This window comes from Rhineura floridana, chromosome 4, assembly GCF_030035675.1.
Source record: "Rhineura floridana isolate rRhiFlo1 chromosome 4, rRhiFlo1.hap2, whole genome shotgun sequence".
Lineage (NCBI taxonomy): Eukaryota > Metazoa > Chordata > Lepidosauria > Squamata > Rhineuridae > Rhineura > Rhineura floridana.
The window spans coordinates 166,102,327-166,119,336 of record NC_084483.1 but is presented as its reverse complement, the minus strand read 5'-3'; the positions used below and the strand labels follow the sequence as shown (position 1 = coordinate 166,119,336).

General features: G+C 41.6%; 1 protein-coding gene across 18 annotated transcripts in view; it reads right to left on the bottom strand.

Annotated features, from left to right (window-relative positions):
• Positions 1-17,010, bottom strand: part of SUSD4 (sushi domain containing 4) — a 191,277-nt gene that overhangs the window by 146,075 nt on the left and 28,192 nt on the right. For 4 of the 18 annotated variants that reach the window (XM_061625097.1, XM_061625086.1, XM_061625101.1 and 1 more), the window contains exons 2-4: positions 6,587-6,697; positions 4,298-4,800; positions 3,367-3,570 (exon numbers count right to left, since the gene is read on the bottom strand). The exons of 11 other annotated variants lie outside the window; for them this stretch is intronic. In XM_061625097.1, the coding sequence (XP_061481081.1) occupies positions 3,367-3,535 (169 nt within the window). In that variant the 5' untranslated portion in view covers positions 3,536-3,570; positions 4,298-4,800; positions 6,587-6,697. Of the gene's footprint in view, positions 1-3,366; positions 3,571-4,297; positions 4,847-6,586; positions 6,698-17,010 lie in introns of those variants that run through there. 3 more of the 18 variants (XM_061625087.1, XM_061625103.1, XM_061625102.1) reach the window with 3 other exon arrangements.

Genomic DNA, 17,010 nt, shown 5'->3' with positions numbered 1-17,010 from the left:
GCACCCTCAAAAAAATCCAAAGAAACAATGCAACATGGCAGCAGTACCAATGCTTTACTGCACTTAAGCAATGCCCACAGCAATATACAAAGACAACAGTGGTTACAAAGTTTTTTAAATCTTGGTCATCTGGCACAGCAGACATTTATCATTACACCACAGGTCAGGTAATAAACCAGAGAGATGGGGAAATATTGGAATTGTGCACAGAAACCTGTACTTCCAAGTCTTTGCAGAAAGCCTTATGTGCAACAAGAGCACACACACAATCGCTCTATGGCATACACACCATTTGTCTGCCATTGGTTGGCCCACAGAGAACAGAGTTACACTGTCATCTCTCCCGCAGCACTGGAATCCACTGGAGGATTCCTCAAGGTTTGAGACATCCTTGCATTTTTTTTATGTCAACCTCTTCATGTCCTTGGTTCTCCTGCCAAAATACCCATACAGCTTCCTGTGAATGTTTGGGCTGTGTAATCCAGCATCATTTTAGCTCTATGATGCTGAACTGCAGCTTGGTAATTTCCTTGGGATCTCCTCTGTTAAGCAGTACCACAGACACAAATTTAAGCTGAGTGCCTACTGATGGCTAGTCTTCATTACTACCACAAACTTTTATGACTATCAAAAATTTTCAGGCTGCAGTTAAAACCAAGAGACACCGAAGGCTATTTAATTCCCAATCTGGCACCTCCACCACCTAACCATCACCACAGGAGAAATCCAAACTATTATTTTGCATATATGGTTTGCCTCAGTAAATGTGAGGGATTCAGTGGGCACATCTGGACACAACACTAAGCTATAAATTGAGGATGGGGAACCTGTGGCCTTTCAGATGTTGCTGGACTTCAACTCCCATCAGCCCCAGCCAACATGGCAATGGTCAGGGATGGTGGGAGTTGTAGTCCAGCAATAACTGGAGGGCCTACCACCCCTGCTTAAACCAGTGCTTGTGTTTGTTTTGCTCCAAACGCATCATGATCTAAAGTCAAGGTTTGCTCTTGGCTTTTCACTCATAGTTTGTTTGTGACAAATAAGCCACAAGTGCTATTTTCGATGCAATGTTAAGCCAGCGACTCTGTGGTTTGTTTCCCCACCAGAAGAAGGAAGGAGCAAAACAGCTCAAGTTACACGTGCAAATACAGCTTGGGCACAGACTACTTTGCTTAACCATAGTTTATGAACATAAGAAAAGGCCCACGGGATCAAATCAAGAGCCTATCTAGTCCAGCATTCTGCTCTTCCTGTAGCCAGCAAGATGCCTATGGGAAGCCCATAGACAGGACATGAGTGCAGCAGCACTTTCCCAGCATATTGGTTTATGACTTATAACTGCAAACACATGTGGAGAATGTGATCTAATTAGGAAATGGCTTTCTGTAGGGTATAGGAAGAGCTACCATTGCTCTAACAAGCATCTTTTTAAAGAAAAAATGGCTATTTGAAGATTTTTCCTGCAGCCTTATTCAAATTAAGAAATCAGTTTTGATTTCATTTTGAAATGAATCATATTATGCCCAAAATAAGATAAATTTTCCATCTAATCCAGCATCCCACTTTCACAGAAGTCAACCAATTGTCTCTTCAGAAACCCAAAGAATAATAGCCCTCTCCTGCTACTATTTCCCAGCAAGTGTATTCAGAGAAATGTAGTTTAAAAATACTGTTCAGTCACAATTTTTTTAAACAAAATGGTTCACAAACAATAACCAAAATCTAAAACCTACAATAAGGAGTTCTCAAAATTGATGGAATTTAACACGGAACTGAAGTTTCCAGCTTTATCCCCAAATGGAATAGAATTCATCCAAAAGCACAGCAAGGACTTTCTTCTGATACCAGTTCCAAAAGCTGGAAAACATCTCACAGACAAGGATTTTCTCTTTAGAAGTTTTGGTAGTGGGAGAGCACAATGTGCCTCACTATTTGGTTCTGCTAGTGCTGTGGACAGCAACTAGTTTCATGGTACAGCCACTTTCAACAAGTGAATTGAGGGTGGTGCACTAAGGTCTACCCTTCACCTCTCAGTACAGGCCCTTTCTAGGTACGTACGTATGTGTGTACTTATTTATTTATTATTAAGATTATATCCCATTCTTTCTCCCAGAAGGAGCCCGTAGCAGCAAACAAGAACACTTGCTTGAACTAAAACACTTTAAAACATCTTAAGAACAAAAGGCTTTACAACATATTAAAGCAAAACATCTTCAAAAATATTTTTAAAGAACTTTTAAAACATCTTGAAAAGAAATTCCAACAGACTGGGATATGGTCTTTACTTAAAAGGCTTGTTGAAAGAGGAAGGTCTTCAGCAGGTGCTGAAAAGATAACAGAGACGGTGCCTGTCTAATATTAAAGGGGAGGGAATTCCAAAGTGTTGGTGCCACAACTTACTTATATGCATATGAAGTCCCACTGCTACACCTACCACTCACTGTCTCTCGTGCTTTGGGGTTGGTCACTGGGGGTAGGTGGAATGCTGACCGTAGACCCCGAGCCTTCCAGGTGCTGATCCCTAAAAGCTAGTATTTTACCTCTACTAAAGTAAGACACAATAATAGATTCCTCCATGTCAGCCTATTCCTCTGGAACGGGGAGGAGAAGCTTGAACTGTTCAGATCTATATATATATACACACACACACATGATTGCTGTATCCCAGAGGGATTTCTAAACAGTTTGGGTGGATGCCTCATATCGCTGATAAGAAATCCTTCTCCAGTGTGGCTGTGAGGAAGACTTTTCCCCCACTCTGCATCTACATGCAGCCTTTTAATGTGCACATCTGGGAGTGTAAGGGTGCTAGGACTTCCCTCTTATTAATATCCATGTGTGGGCTTTCTTTTTCTTGCAAAGTAATGAGGAACATAGTCATTCTCCCCTTAGAGTTCATTAGATAGATAGATGATTATGTGCTTTCCTAAAGAACATATGCGGGGGGGGGGAGGGAGAAGAGACAGAAGAATCTTCCATGTATCTACATGAAGCATCATTTGTAAGGGAGAGGAAGGATCAGATTTTTCTGCTCTTTCGGAGGAATCCTCCCTTTCAGTATATGTGCTTGGATAGAAAGCAGTAATTTAAGAGGTCATTCCTCTTAGCATTTACAATAGAGGGGAAAGGCTGTTTGCCTTCAGCTTCAAAAGGATATGGCTGGGTTTTCCTTTTTTGCATCGGCTGATTTGAGAGGCAGTCAGGCAAAACTGTGGGAGGATATTTTCCCCCTTTAGCACTTGTGCAAAGGAGATCAATAGCCAGAAGCTGTCTCCTCCTACCTGACTTGCCCGTCAGCAGCCTGTCAGTCTCCCTTTCCCTCCCACCTCTGCTATCGCCTGTCATATGGGTTCCTCACTCACTCACCGCCTGTGATCTGAGCCGGGCCAAAGCACAGAGCCAGCTGGAACCACAACACCACCAGGGAGAGTCTTGACTGGGAACGCTGAAGTAGTGGTGGCTGCTGCTGCTGCTGCTGCTGCCGCCGTTTCTCCAGGAACAGATCCCCGCTGTTCGGGTTCATTCCATGATACATCTTTCATCCGCAAAGGGCATCTGGATTGCAACGGTCTGCAAAAGAACAGGCAGCCTGCTTTAACAGCACGCAGTTTCCTCCATACACCTTCCTGCTCCTCCCTCCCTTTAAGAGATAGCACACAATCAGATCTAGATAGGGGCAAGCAGCACTTTCTGGCCATCTGCATGCAAATAAAACCTATCCCACACTGCCCCCGGTTGCCTATTCCTCAGTTTTGCGTCCCCTAGCGACAGGATGAGAATAGTGGGGTCTGTGTTTTTTTTTAAATACATATATGCATAACCGGCCTGTCCTCCCAGGCTTGCCTGTTTTCTGATCCCCAGATGGACAACCGACCCTCCTCCCCCCAAAAACCAAAGCCTTTCCCACCTCAGAGAAGCCCTGCGCTAATGGGAACTCTTTCCCCTCCCCCTCCGATCCCGTCTCTGGCGCTCTAGCCGACGAGTTCTGGGGCACCAAGGCTCCCAGTTTCCTTCTTTCTCCATGATAAAGTCCCACTCAGGGTCTTCTCTGACTGACACTCCCCACCTCCGCCGTCCCTCTGGAGCCCTCGGTCACTTGGGAGGTGTGTGTGTATGAATATTTCACACTGTTTCAGAGATATTTGCTTTGGGGGGCCCAAAAGGGGGGGGAGAAAACTATGAAGTTCTTTCCCCTCCGGTCTCTCCTTCCCGCGCCGCAGCCCTCCCTAAACCCTCGCGTTTGTTCGGCTTTCCCGCCTCCTCCCATTTCCCCGTGAGCTGCGCACTGTGCCCTTACCTGAAAGCTGCCAGCCTGCATGGGGAGCCTCTTTCCTTCCTTTTCCCTAGCCGAGCTCTCCGCTGGGCAAGCTACCCGCCGCTGCCGCTGCTGCCGCTGCTGCCACCGCCGCCGTGCTCCCCTCAGCTACCAGCGGAGGAGGACTGAGAGACACATACAGTGCGCGCCGTTGCTCGCGCTCATCCTACCTGTCTGCTGGGCGGGAGGATGGGAGGAGGAGGGGGGGGGAGTAACAGAGAGATTGAAGGAGGAAAGAGCAGAACATCCGCGAGGCTCCGGCGCCGGCTGCTGCAGCTGCCGGCGTTGCCAATGAGAAGGCTGAGCGTGTGCACCTGCTTAGTGCACGAGTCTCCCGCCACGTCGTTCCCGGGAGGGAGCCCCTCCGGCTTGCGTGTAGAGCCAGCAGCCCTCGCTGCGTTTTCCCTATGACGAACGATGGGCGGCAGGAGCGAGAGCAGAGGCGGCAGCAGCTGGAAAAGCCATCCTCCCTGCCACGGTAGCTCCTGGTAGAAAAGGGGATGTCACAAAAGCCTTCTCTGGGACTGCTGCAAGAGCGGCAAGCGAGGAGGAGGAGGAGGTGCCTTGACTCCCCGCCCCCCGTCCCCTTGAAGGGAGGAAAACATGAACTTTGGAAAAGGAGCGTAATTTGGGCAAATGTCACGGTTGTCGTGATCGCTGCTGCTGCTGTTGATTATGATGATCACAATAACGGTACTGAGCCAATTCGAATTTGGTCTCTTTTTGGAAGTGGCGGCCATTTTCCAAAACTGCCACTCAGGAGATGGAGAGGGAAATCGAAGAAGGTGTTTGGCATTTAACAACTTGCTTTAAAATTGTAAACCGGTTGCAATTTAACCTCCATTTTCAATATACAGGAACAGGCCACTAGGAGCGCTGTTTGCAACCCTTCCCCAACATCTAGGCTTCCACATACTGTTGGAAGTCCAAAGCTTTCGGGCTGTCCTTGTGCACGCACATTTTGGGGGGGAAAATCGGTTAAACGTAATAAAATACTGGCATGGCTGAGTGGGGGAAAAGTGCAACTTCATAAGCAAAACTGATTTCCAGTGTTCAATTGGCATGGGGGGGGGGTTAATGAAATCCACAAGTCCACCTCCTGACTTCCTCAAGTTTTAGCCTAATCATGGTCTTTGTAGAGCTAAGCAGGGCCAGAGCACCTATCTAATTTAGGGACTGAACACACCATTTCTGTGATCTGGCAGGTGGAGGATAATATGTGACAAATAAGAGTTTACGGGAATTTGGCTGAAATGTAGTGTTTTGGCTCCTGAGAACTATTGTTATGCCACTACTCACTGACAGCAGCTTTGACATTTATTGCATATTAATCATACACACCTCCTCTAGGAAAAACAGAAGGGAGTAGAAAAAGAGGAAGGCCAAACAAGGGATGGATTGACTCCATAAAAAAAGCCACAGACCTGAACTTACAAGATCTGAACAGGGTGGTTCATGACATGCTATTGGAGGCCACTGGTTCATTGGGTCGCCATAAGCAAAAATCGACTTCAAGGCACATAATAACAAGCATACACAATTCATTCTGGAGGTCTTGGTTTCCAGTGTATGTTTGTTAAGTTTTTTAATTTCTTTACAATTTGAAGTTTGTAATTAAAATGTGTGGCTTTGATGAGTAAGTAAATGTCATTCACAAATCAAGGTGGCATCTGTAGAAATGAAAATCAAGCTTGTTGATCATGTAACAGATTAGCCATACAGACAATAGCATTCCAGTTATGTGGACTGAATGGGTGAGTTGTTAAAAAATACAACAAAACTTCAAAGCTCAGTACAATCAAAATGCAATTATGTGGCTGAGGGTTCCAGGCAGGAGTCTTCCCAGTCCCTCTCTAGAGATGACAGGGACTGAACCTGGGACCTGCTGATCTACAAGCTGTGACACATCTTCTGTTTTTAAGTTCCCTCTTCCTTCAATAAATTGTACAGAGCTTGTCTCAAATAGCTAGGTGTCAACAACATTAGCAAATTATATTTAATTACCTAACATTGTTGGCACCCAAATATTTGAGATTGCAGTCATTGCCAGTCTCAGGACCAGATCTCAAGGATGAGATATTCTCTTGGAGTTTGAAAATGTTTTAAGAGAATCGGGAAAGTATACACGTGCAACATGATCAAAGCTCCTTTTATTTGTTTCCAAACTATAAAACAAGTTCCATGCCACATTCTCTCAAAGTCCTCATAAGTATGATTTTTGCAACGCACACACACAGTACAAGATACCGCTTGATATCATTTAACACTCACCTTTTCACAACTTCTATTATTCTACTGTGCGAAGGTGAAAAAGTATGACAATGTAGTAGCCAAGGTTGTTCGTTGCAGTAGAACTCAAGTGGCTCTAGAGGGACAGTGTATCTGGCCATGAAAAAGCACATCAAATGCAGAAAACATGAACTGATAATATATCACCTTGTATATTTTCTGTGAGCGCTTGCTCACAATATCAACAGATGATGTTAATGCCATTTGTGAACACAGCCAACACAAAATGCAGTTTATCCCACACGTCCAAGAATGTGTGTAGTTTATCCCACATGTTCTCACAACTTTGGCAGAAAACATTGACCACAACTGCCAAAGACTCTTTCCATGGAATGGGCATTTCATTTGTGCAGCATCCAAACTAAATTGTCCAACTTAGATCAATATGCTCCCATAACAGATCATTCATCCACAACAAGTCTGCCAAGCTGCAAAAGGATAATACAATTACCACTACCAGCACCAGCTGTATGTCTCAAGTTGATGGTGTCAAAAGTTCCTGATATGTCAGCTGATATTCAGTTACATCCTGATGCAAACGCTTCAGCCATTGTGAAAAAGGAATAGGGCAGCTAGGGGTAGCTAAACTGTGGCCCTCCAGAAGCTACAACTCCCATCATCCCTGATCATTTGCTATGCTGGCTGGGGTTGATGGAAGTTGTAGGACAACAACATCTGGAAGGGTCACTGGCTAGACACCCCTGCAGTACACCAGGAGTGGGATTTTTACCTTGAGGGCCACATTCCCTTCAGGACAGTCTTCTGGGGGCCACATGACAGTGGTGAATAAGGACAGAAGCAAAAAGTGGGTAGAGCAACAAATATATTTTTTACCTTTGCACAGTAGGCTTGTTTATACACACACTCTCACATCCCTCTGTCCTCTATTTAGGCAAGCAAGAAGAATTATCAGAGTTCAAAACAAGCAAAAACATTCAAGGAGGGTGTGAAGCAAGGCTGCTAAGGGGTGTGGCCTGGGGAGAGCTCCACTGGCCAGACAGAGTGGCCATTCGCTCCTTGGGACTGAGATTCCTCACCCCTGTGCTACACTATTACAAGAATAATCAAGTGGTTTGGACCTAAATGTGTGAACATGCTTGCGTTTCCTGTTCATAGTTGCACAGAGAAACACAGTGGCCTTAAGATGACCAAAGAAAGCTGCTCTTTTAAATATTGCAGAAGTAGCAGGGGAGCCATTTTTCCTTGGTTTCATCCTAAAGCCCACTTTCATTTTAATCCAATCTAGCTAGATGACAGCTGCATGGTAAGTTCCAATACAATTGCTCTTGCTTTGTGGTGCTTGGGATGCTTCGATATTGAAATGGTGGGTGGCTAAAAACACTAGGGTAGGTGTTTCTGTAGGATCCTCCTACAGATCTTGTTTCTTGAGCTTGTAAGCCAGAAGTATAGTAAAACCCAATCGCTTTGGGTCACATTTTGTGAAAAAAGCAACTAATAAATATAATTACTATCTATTTTAGTGGGATCGAATGCACTTAACCCTGCACAGGACTAGGCTAGATCTTTTCTTCAGTCACTAGCTCCTAATTATCACTGGAACATAAACAATAGACATGCATTTCTTGCAAGCATTTTAATTTTATATATTTAAGCCTCTTCCACATGAGGATTTTTTCCTGGGGAATCTATTAGGCTAGCTTGGTCAATTTCCCGTTCTGCCAGGACAATGACAGCTTTAGCTTTCTTTTGTCAAGTTGCTTTCATCTGAGTGCTACAAGTTGATCAATTTGGAATCCTCAATATTCTTGGGGGAAGGGGAGGTTGGCTCCGAAACTTTTGTATGGGGTGAGAAACTCCAGTCCTAGTCTCTTCCTGCACCCCTCTGACTCTTTCACCTCTTTTTGCTCACTCTGGAGCTACAACCTCAAAACTGGACTCTACTTGGAGACTTCTATCAAAGATGTATTGAGTGGGGGATCATGCATGCCTGATCCAAGCTGCAGGTTGTCTTTGAAGAAAAATTTTCTTTATTTGTTCCATTTGTACCCTCTCATGTCTCCAAGTTGCTCAAAGCAGTGTTTCAGCTTCATAGCAGCCCTGGGGGTATCCAGGCAGCCTTTGTTTTATTTTAAACCACTTTACAGAGGGGGCAACTGAAAGCAGAGAAGTGGCAAGAGAGGAGTGGGACTGGACAGATTTCCATTCCCAAACACACTTCTTTTTTTGCTTCAAATTGACCCCTCCCTGAACTGGGTTTCAAATATGCATATTCTTAACAGTAGCGTGGGTTGTTATTTTTAATGGTCAGTTGTGTTACGGCACTTGCTATGATCAGATTCATTCAAGTGAATTAAGATAATAGACTGAAACGAAATCCAGACAAGACTGAGCATGAGTAGAGATTAACCACCTTCCCTGACTCCAACTCCCATCAACCCAAGGTGGCATAGCCAATGGTCAAGGATTATAGGAGTTGGAGTCCAACAACATCTTGAGGGCACTAGTTTGAGGAAGTCTGGATTAAGTGGATTTTGCCACACCTAACAGAAAGGGTAACAGCAGCAGCACCAGTGCCAGCAAATACAACAAGCTTCATCAAGGAAAAGCAAGCTCAATCATCACACAAGAAAGCCAGGTCTAATGAAAGGATAGGAGATGGCTGCACCCAGCTGACACAGCATACAAACATACTGAATGAAAATAAGAGTCACAACCTTGGGTCCATCCACTGTTGGCCCTGCCCCTGCCCACTGCTTAAGACCCAGGGGAAGGGGGAGGTTTCCTAATCCTCGAGGACTAAGCCACAACATTGATCATTGCAGGGGCTTGTGAATATATGCATTTTCCTCTGATAGACAGGATCTTAGTGCCTCATCTGATCAGGTTTGCACTCTGGGAATGTGCCTGAATAAGTATAAACAGTGTTGCAGCAATTCCACTGGCTACCTCTTAGCTTCTTCCCAGATTTCTAGGTTCTGGTGCCGACCTATAATCTCTTCACAAGGTATACCCAGCCTATTTCAATGACTCTTGTAATACAAAACCACTCTTGACAGGGGAGGCCCTACTTAGAGTTCCTTCTGTTAAGGTTTGTTATTGTTGGTTTTTTTAAAGAAGAATCAATGTAGCAAAGAGCTACCATGATGCCTGGTCCCAGTGGCCCCAAGGTCATGGAATATATATTTGTTTATTTATTTTCAAAAGTATACCCCACTTTTCACATGTGTCTCAAAGTGGCTTAGAAAGAAAGAAAAAACAATGTACAAAACATAAGAAAATATACTGCCCACTAGCACTCTTCTCTGAAGATTTTAAGGGAGAAATGCAAAGCTTTTTTGTTTGCACGGGCATTTGATGATTGATTAATTTTATTATATGGATTTATACCCCACCTTTCAATGAATTCCCAGGGGAGCATACAAAATGTTATATATAGATATAGATATAGATAGATAGTGTTGGGTATGGAAATATTACTGACTTGATATAAAGTAGATATCGGTTTATTTCCCGATGACCTGACCCTAGACATTCCAGTGGCTACGTGAATAAAAGCCTGTTTGAACTGGAAATGTTCTTCCCTCCCATTTCCTTGTGCATATCTATACTCAATGTCCTATATGATGTTGCCAACTGTATCACAAAAGAATGCCTATGCTTCATTTACATGGTTGTAGACCTTGACACGCATACTCTTACAAATGTAGAAAATGTAACCTGAGTGTATTCTTAGTTTAATGATCCTACTTGTAACCGAACCTCCCCTGCTCCTATCTATCCTTTGTTCCTCTGACTCTGAGTGCTTATCTCAAGGTCGTATAAACTATGCAAGCCTATGTCTGAAAGAAGGCAAGATGTTCCTGGCTTTTGTTATCCTAAGCACCCCTTTTTCCATATCTAAGATGTTACTATGTCTAGCAATGTTTTTCTATTCTTTATGACGTCTGCTCCCCATTTTGTAACCATTGGAGAAACTATATAAATCTTGTGTGTATCAATAAACGGGGTTCCCACTTCTGAAAGGCAATTCGCTCGCAGGTCTTGGGACCCCTTTGCAAAGGTAATATTGTGTGTTATTTCCTGGCCTCTGGCAATAGGTTCTTGCTCTCAACTCCGCACCTTCCCGGGTGTTTGTGAGCTGAGTAGACAGTGACAGCTTGCGTGCTGGGTTTGGACCTAACAATAGTATTTTATATATTTTATTTTAATGTTTTTGTGATTTTATTATTTACAATTTTATTATGTACATGTTTGATTTTATTTTTGTAAGCCGCCCTGAGTGCCCTATTATAGGGTAGAAGGGCGGGATAGAAATATTTTAAGTAAATAAATAATAAAAATGACATCATTTTTAAAAAGCAGAACAAAAGCCATTGACAGAACCAAAACAGAAAAACAGAGATAAGGCAGATTTAATAGCCTTGGAAAATAAAGAGGTGTTTGCCTAGCACCAAAATAACATGAAAATAGGCGCCAGGAGAACCTCCCTGGGGAGAGCATTTCACAGTCAGGTAGTCACCAGTGACAAAGCCCTTTCCCTAGTAGCTACCCACTGATCCTCGGATGTGGTAGCCTCTGGAGATGTGTCTCTGTGGAAAATCTCAGTGTATGGCAGGCACATTGGGAGACAAGTGGCCCTTCATGTACCCTGCTACCAAACCAGTGGGCTTGGTAGAGGGTCATCTGCATGCAAAATACTGCTACAAAAAAATTCAATCTGCACATGAGTGCCTCTACATGTGGCACTGGTAAGCAGTGTGAAAATTGATCCATAGTTATAATGAATCATATTTTATGTATGGTGCAGCCCCCACGGAGCAAGACAACAGAGAGGTAATATCAGAAGATGGCATCAAGCAATTGTATGTATATCAAATATTTTGGGGTGCAGAGAAATGCCAGTCTTTCAGTCTAGAACAGTTTAGATACAATTGAGTGCCTGGTTTTTATATCTTATAAGTGAGCTAGTGTTAATTGTTAGGGCAGTGCACAAGGGCAACTTTTTGTATTTGGATCTCTAATGACAACTTCTTGTATATTCAGGGACCCAGTTCAAATTCAGGAATTAGGAATCCAGCCCTTTGTACTGATGCCTTTATCAGCCATCCCTGATTTGTTCTCAATGCCTTTCAGGAGCTTCTGCCACCACCATGTTTGAAACTGAACTATGCAGGTGCAGAGAGCTTCCCCACATTTTGTTTACTTGCAGAAGCAAATGAGTGCACAGTATTAACAAAGGTGATAGCAATATACAGCACTGATCTCAGAATCTGGAAACCATGTTGAGAACTGAAATGTGGAATAGACATTTTCTAAATAAAATAAAATGGACTCTAGAGATGGCAAAGAAGTACAGAAGGCAATTCAGGAGGGAGCAGCAGTGAACCTCTGGATTTGTTTTGGTAGCAGATTTTGGTGCTTGGATCCGAGACACAACATGAAAATAGCACTATTTCATCATGTCATACCAAATAAGGAGCAAAGGTCAACTACACCCTTCACCTGAATTTCCATGGGCATTAAATCTTTATTTCTTTATCTTTCATCATTTATTCGACCATGAGGTCAGGATAAAACATAATAAAACAAATCATTTAATACATGGTAGATTAATAAAAATAATATTTTTAACGTGGTTACTAAGTTAAACTTTAAAATAGATATAAAAATTCAAAGTTAAAATTTTTGAAAGGATCATTGCAACTTGGGCACATATTTTTAGTACATAGTACCATTCATTTCGTAGACTAAGATGGCATCAATTATATAATTTAAATTTTTAAGTTACATTTCAGATAAGAGAACTTTTTAAAATGTTACTCCTTCTATGTTGAGCAGCCACACTGAATTTTGCTACTTGTGTGGTTGTTTTCGCAGATGTATCACCTAGAAGATATTCCATCCAAAAATGTTCGGGTTTATGTGGAAAGGGAGTCAATAGAGGAATAATTAGTTGTTGCCTTGGGGACTTGTAGAGAGGACAATACAGCAGTACATGTGCATTATTCTCGATTTCCTCTCCTCCACATAGACACACATGATCTTTATAGGGTGTTTTGGTAAATCTGCCTTCCATAACAGCAGAAGGAAGAACGTCCAATCGAATTTGTGCAAAGGCTTTACGCTGTTTCGGAATTCCTAAATTCAATAGATATGTCATCGGAATAAAGAATTTAGAGTTGTGCCTTTGATTTTTGATTGTCGATAGCTGCTGTTGGTGGTCTATGTCTTTCAGGCGTTGGCGTATGTTCGCTAAAGCTGCTTCAGGTCCTATCGTAGTGATAAATTGAGGAGAAAGGCCTATCTCTGAGAGTTTATCTGTCACTAATTCAGCCCAATCTGAATGAAAATTGTCGTTTAAGATGTCCGGGGCCAGGCCAATGGGATTGTAAGTAAGTTTTAGCCAGGTATTGATTCTTAAGAGCCAAATCTTAGTTTCAATTGATTGGACTCCTGCTTCCAATCTAAGAATATTATTAGATATGCATGTTGGAATTGCCATAATGGCTCTTAGAAAAATGGTTTGAACTGCTTCAAACTTGGCAAATTTTAAATTCTTATTTGCTTGAGCGCCAAAAGTTAGCTGCGGGATTATTTTGGCATTAAAGATTTTAATAACTGGAAGAAAAGCTTGCCCTCCTTTGGAATAATAGAATGATAATAGCATTTTCGTTGTTCTCCGTGCGTTGAGAATCATCAATTTATTGTGTAGGTGGTGACTACCTGAGGCTTGAAATACATATCCCAGATATTTTAGTGACTTAACTTGCTCTATTTTATGTCTATGTAATTGCCAATGATGTTTGGTTTTATTACGGGAGAAAACTATTACGTTGGTTTTCTGATAGTTTATTGTCAGTAATTCCATGGAACAAAAAGTTGCAAGTTTAGCTAAAAGGCATTTCAAGTCAATAGGAGTTCTAGATAACAAGGCTATATCATCAGCATATAGTAAAATGTTTCTCGGTTTCTTATCTAAAATAGGAGGGTGAGCGGAAACTGGAGCTAAATTTTGCACTAAGTCGTTGATATAAATGTTAAATAGTATAGGGGCGAGTATGCATCCTTGTTTGACTCCTCTTGTTGTTAAGACTGGGTTGGACAAATGGCCTTTTGTGTTGCATCTTATTTGTAACAAGGTGTTATTGTATAGACCTTGTATTAAGGCTATAAGACACCTATCCACACCTAGGTTATTAAGCTTCGACCAGAGACGGGGGCGAGATATAGAGTCAAACGCAGCTTGTAAATCTATAAAAGCCGTGTAAAAAGTTCCTCCTTTTCTGCCCGCATATTTGTCAATTAGATGGTGGAGGACTAATATATGATTGAATATCGATCTATTTGGTCGGAAGCCCGCTTGCTCGATCGCTAGTATGTTATTTTGATCAAGCCAATCAGTTAATTTTATATGAAGATGGGCTGCGTAAAGTTTACTGATTATATTTATTAGGCTGATCGGTCTATAATTCATAGGATCGTTAGCGGGACCTTTTTTATAAATAGGGACAATTGTAGCCATTCCCCAATTTTTTGGAATTTCTAGAGATGAGTCAATGTGTGTGAAGAGTGAGGCGAGAACAGGAGCCCACCAGTTGGCATTGGCTTTAAAGACTTCTGGGGGGATATTATCCGGTCCCGGAGCTTTGTTGGGTTTCAATTTGGAAATTAAATACATAATTTCCTGTTTGTTAACTGGAGGCCAGTCTTGGAAACTCTCTTTTAAAGGATATAGATCTACAGTTGGGCCATTTTGATAAAAAAAAAGATTCGCAAAATATTTTTCCCATACATGGGCTGGGACGTTTGCAGCATTTTGAAATTGTGTTTTTGGCCAGTGGTATGTTACCAAGCACCAAAAGGTATTTGAGTTTTTTAATTTTGCAGCATTGAGTAGTTTTTGCCAGGTGAGATTTCTTTCATGCTGTTTTTTGTTTTTTATTAGCAACTTATATTTTTTCTTTGCTTCACAGTATTTTTGTAGATCATCTGATGACCCCGTGGTAATGGCTCTATGATAAGTATCCTTCATATGTTTTTTGGTCTCAACACATTCATTATCAAACCATGTCTTAGATTTAATGTGATGAGGAATGGTGCCTGAGCGTGTGTTTTTTGCAATGATCGCTTGTAAGCCTAACATAAGTTGTTGAAATGTAGAAATCAAATCAGTGTCAGAGGAAGGTTCTAATAGTTCCTCTTTAATTTTCATAATAGGCGAGGAGTTCAGCAAATTATTGATCTCGGCATCAAGTTTAGGGATCCATTTGACTTTGGATGGGCCTATTTCTATTTCGTTATTGATAAACGTTCTACCTGGTAGATGAATGAGCGATGGGTTAAAATTAAATTCGATAGTAAGTGGCAGGTGGTCACTTTCCGACCAATTTGTAATATAAAATTTATTTGTTAAAAAAAAGAGTTCACTTGGAATAAAAACTAAATCAATGAGAGATGACCCGTTGGTTGAGTGGTATGTAAGCTCACCGTTGTTATCACCTGGAGTTCGACCATTTAATAAAATGAGGTTTGCCTTAGAGCACATCTTCATTAACAATAGACCCGCGTAGTTTATGCCGCTATCTTTAGAATATCGAGGAGGTATGTTTGCAATCTCCACTGGTAGAAGAGGTCGTTGATGATATTTTCAATATAGTGCTGTATCTGATACACCGATCCTAGCATTGAAATCGCCAAGTAAAATCAATTTTTTATCTGGGTTTTCATACATCAGCTTTGTAATAAAAGCCTCAAGTAAAGAGATATTTTTGATGGTTATTTTGTTGCTTCGTGCCGGGGGTAGGTATACGTTGACAATTATTATTGTAAATTGGGTGAAGTTCAGAGTAAGGGCAATAGCCAAGTCTTGTGATTTCTCGAAGGATGTGATTTTGGCCTTTAGCGAGGTTGAGATGAATATGCAAACTCCACCTTTTGGGCAACCTCTCCTTACACTAGGTGTTGCTTGAAGGTGAAAAGCTAAGTAGCCAACAAGAGTTGGTTCATTTAAGGACCAAGTTTCTTGAAGGGATATTATGTCATAGGCATTCAAGAATTCTTTTGTCTCCTGACTGTTAGATTTACTGTTCCATCCGGCAATGTTCCATGATAATATATTTAGACTGTCCCTATTTGAGTTTGTTTGCAGTCAATGTGCTGGGTAGTACATATTTGTGCAGCGTTGATAAGGCGCTTCTCTGCTTTCACTTTCCCTAGATATATGGCGTTTGAGATTCACATTGTCATCTGCGAGAGCAATAGGAGAAGTAGAAGCAATGCTTGTTAAAAGTGTATTTAAAGGCCTGGTGGAGAGCGATTGAATTGTAGAGGACTCATGTGGGAGTTCTATGTTGTCCCAAGAATTAGGCATATTTGATGTTTCGTGCAAATCCGGTAAATTGGGTGTTTTCCTTGCACTTTCCAAGGTCTGAAGTAGATTTTTTAATCTGCCAATAGTCTCCAATTGTTGTTCTGAATTAAAGTTAGGGTATAGGTCCAGGAGCAGGAGTTCTTCAGGTAATACATTCTGCATCTCGATTTTATTGTGGATATTTGTCAATTCTTCATTGGTACTTTTTGTCTTTAGTTGTTGCTCGTTTGGGACTATAGCAGAGTTGTTGTTTTCCTTCAATTGACTTTTGGTCTCCTTTATTGATTTTTGATGTATGTGTTGCTTTCGGTGTAATATAAATATAAAGAATCCTAAATTTACCAGGAAGTCATATATGAACTTTGGGAATTTATATAAGATCCTAGATCCCCCGTGCTGTGTCACAAAAACAAAAACAAAGAAAAAGAAAAAGAAAAGGAGAGCCAAAAAAAAAAAAGGAGCATAAGAACTTACAACCATCTGAGTCCCCTCAGAAGGACGACACTATCATATCAGTGCAACATATATTCCAAGAGACGTCAACACCTCAAATGACAGAAAAGCCAACGTATATTGTGACTAACCAGCCCCAACCGAAAGACAGAAGTGACAATGAGGCGACAGTTTCGCATTCAAAAAGACACCACTGGGAACTGACTTTGAATCAAAGAAAACTGGTATTTCTAAACTTTCCCAAACCTAGGGGCTGGCTTACTCAAAAGGATCGAAAACATCATTTATGGGAAATACTGGAGAGAACAGTCCCTGGACTTATTAGCAAAAGTTCAATAATAGAGGTGCAATATATCTTTTATGATTACATCACGGCTAGAGCAATGGTTACATTCCAGGATAGTAGAACTACAAATTTGATATATAAAAATAAAGCTAAACTGGCAGCTCAGCAACTAGGGGTAACAAGATTCTTTGAAAACTGTGCCCCACCGCAAAGCCTCTTGAATTATCATCCATTACATTAAATCAATCTTTCTAATGTTTCTCAAACAGTATTCCTTTTAAAAGAAGTGTCATAAAAAATAAAGAATTCACAAGTTTCCTGGACTTTCCAGTATAA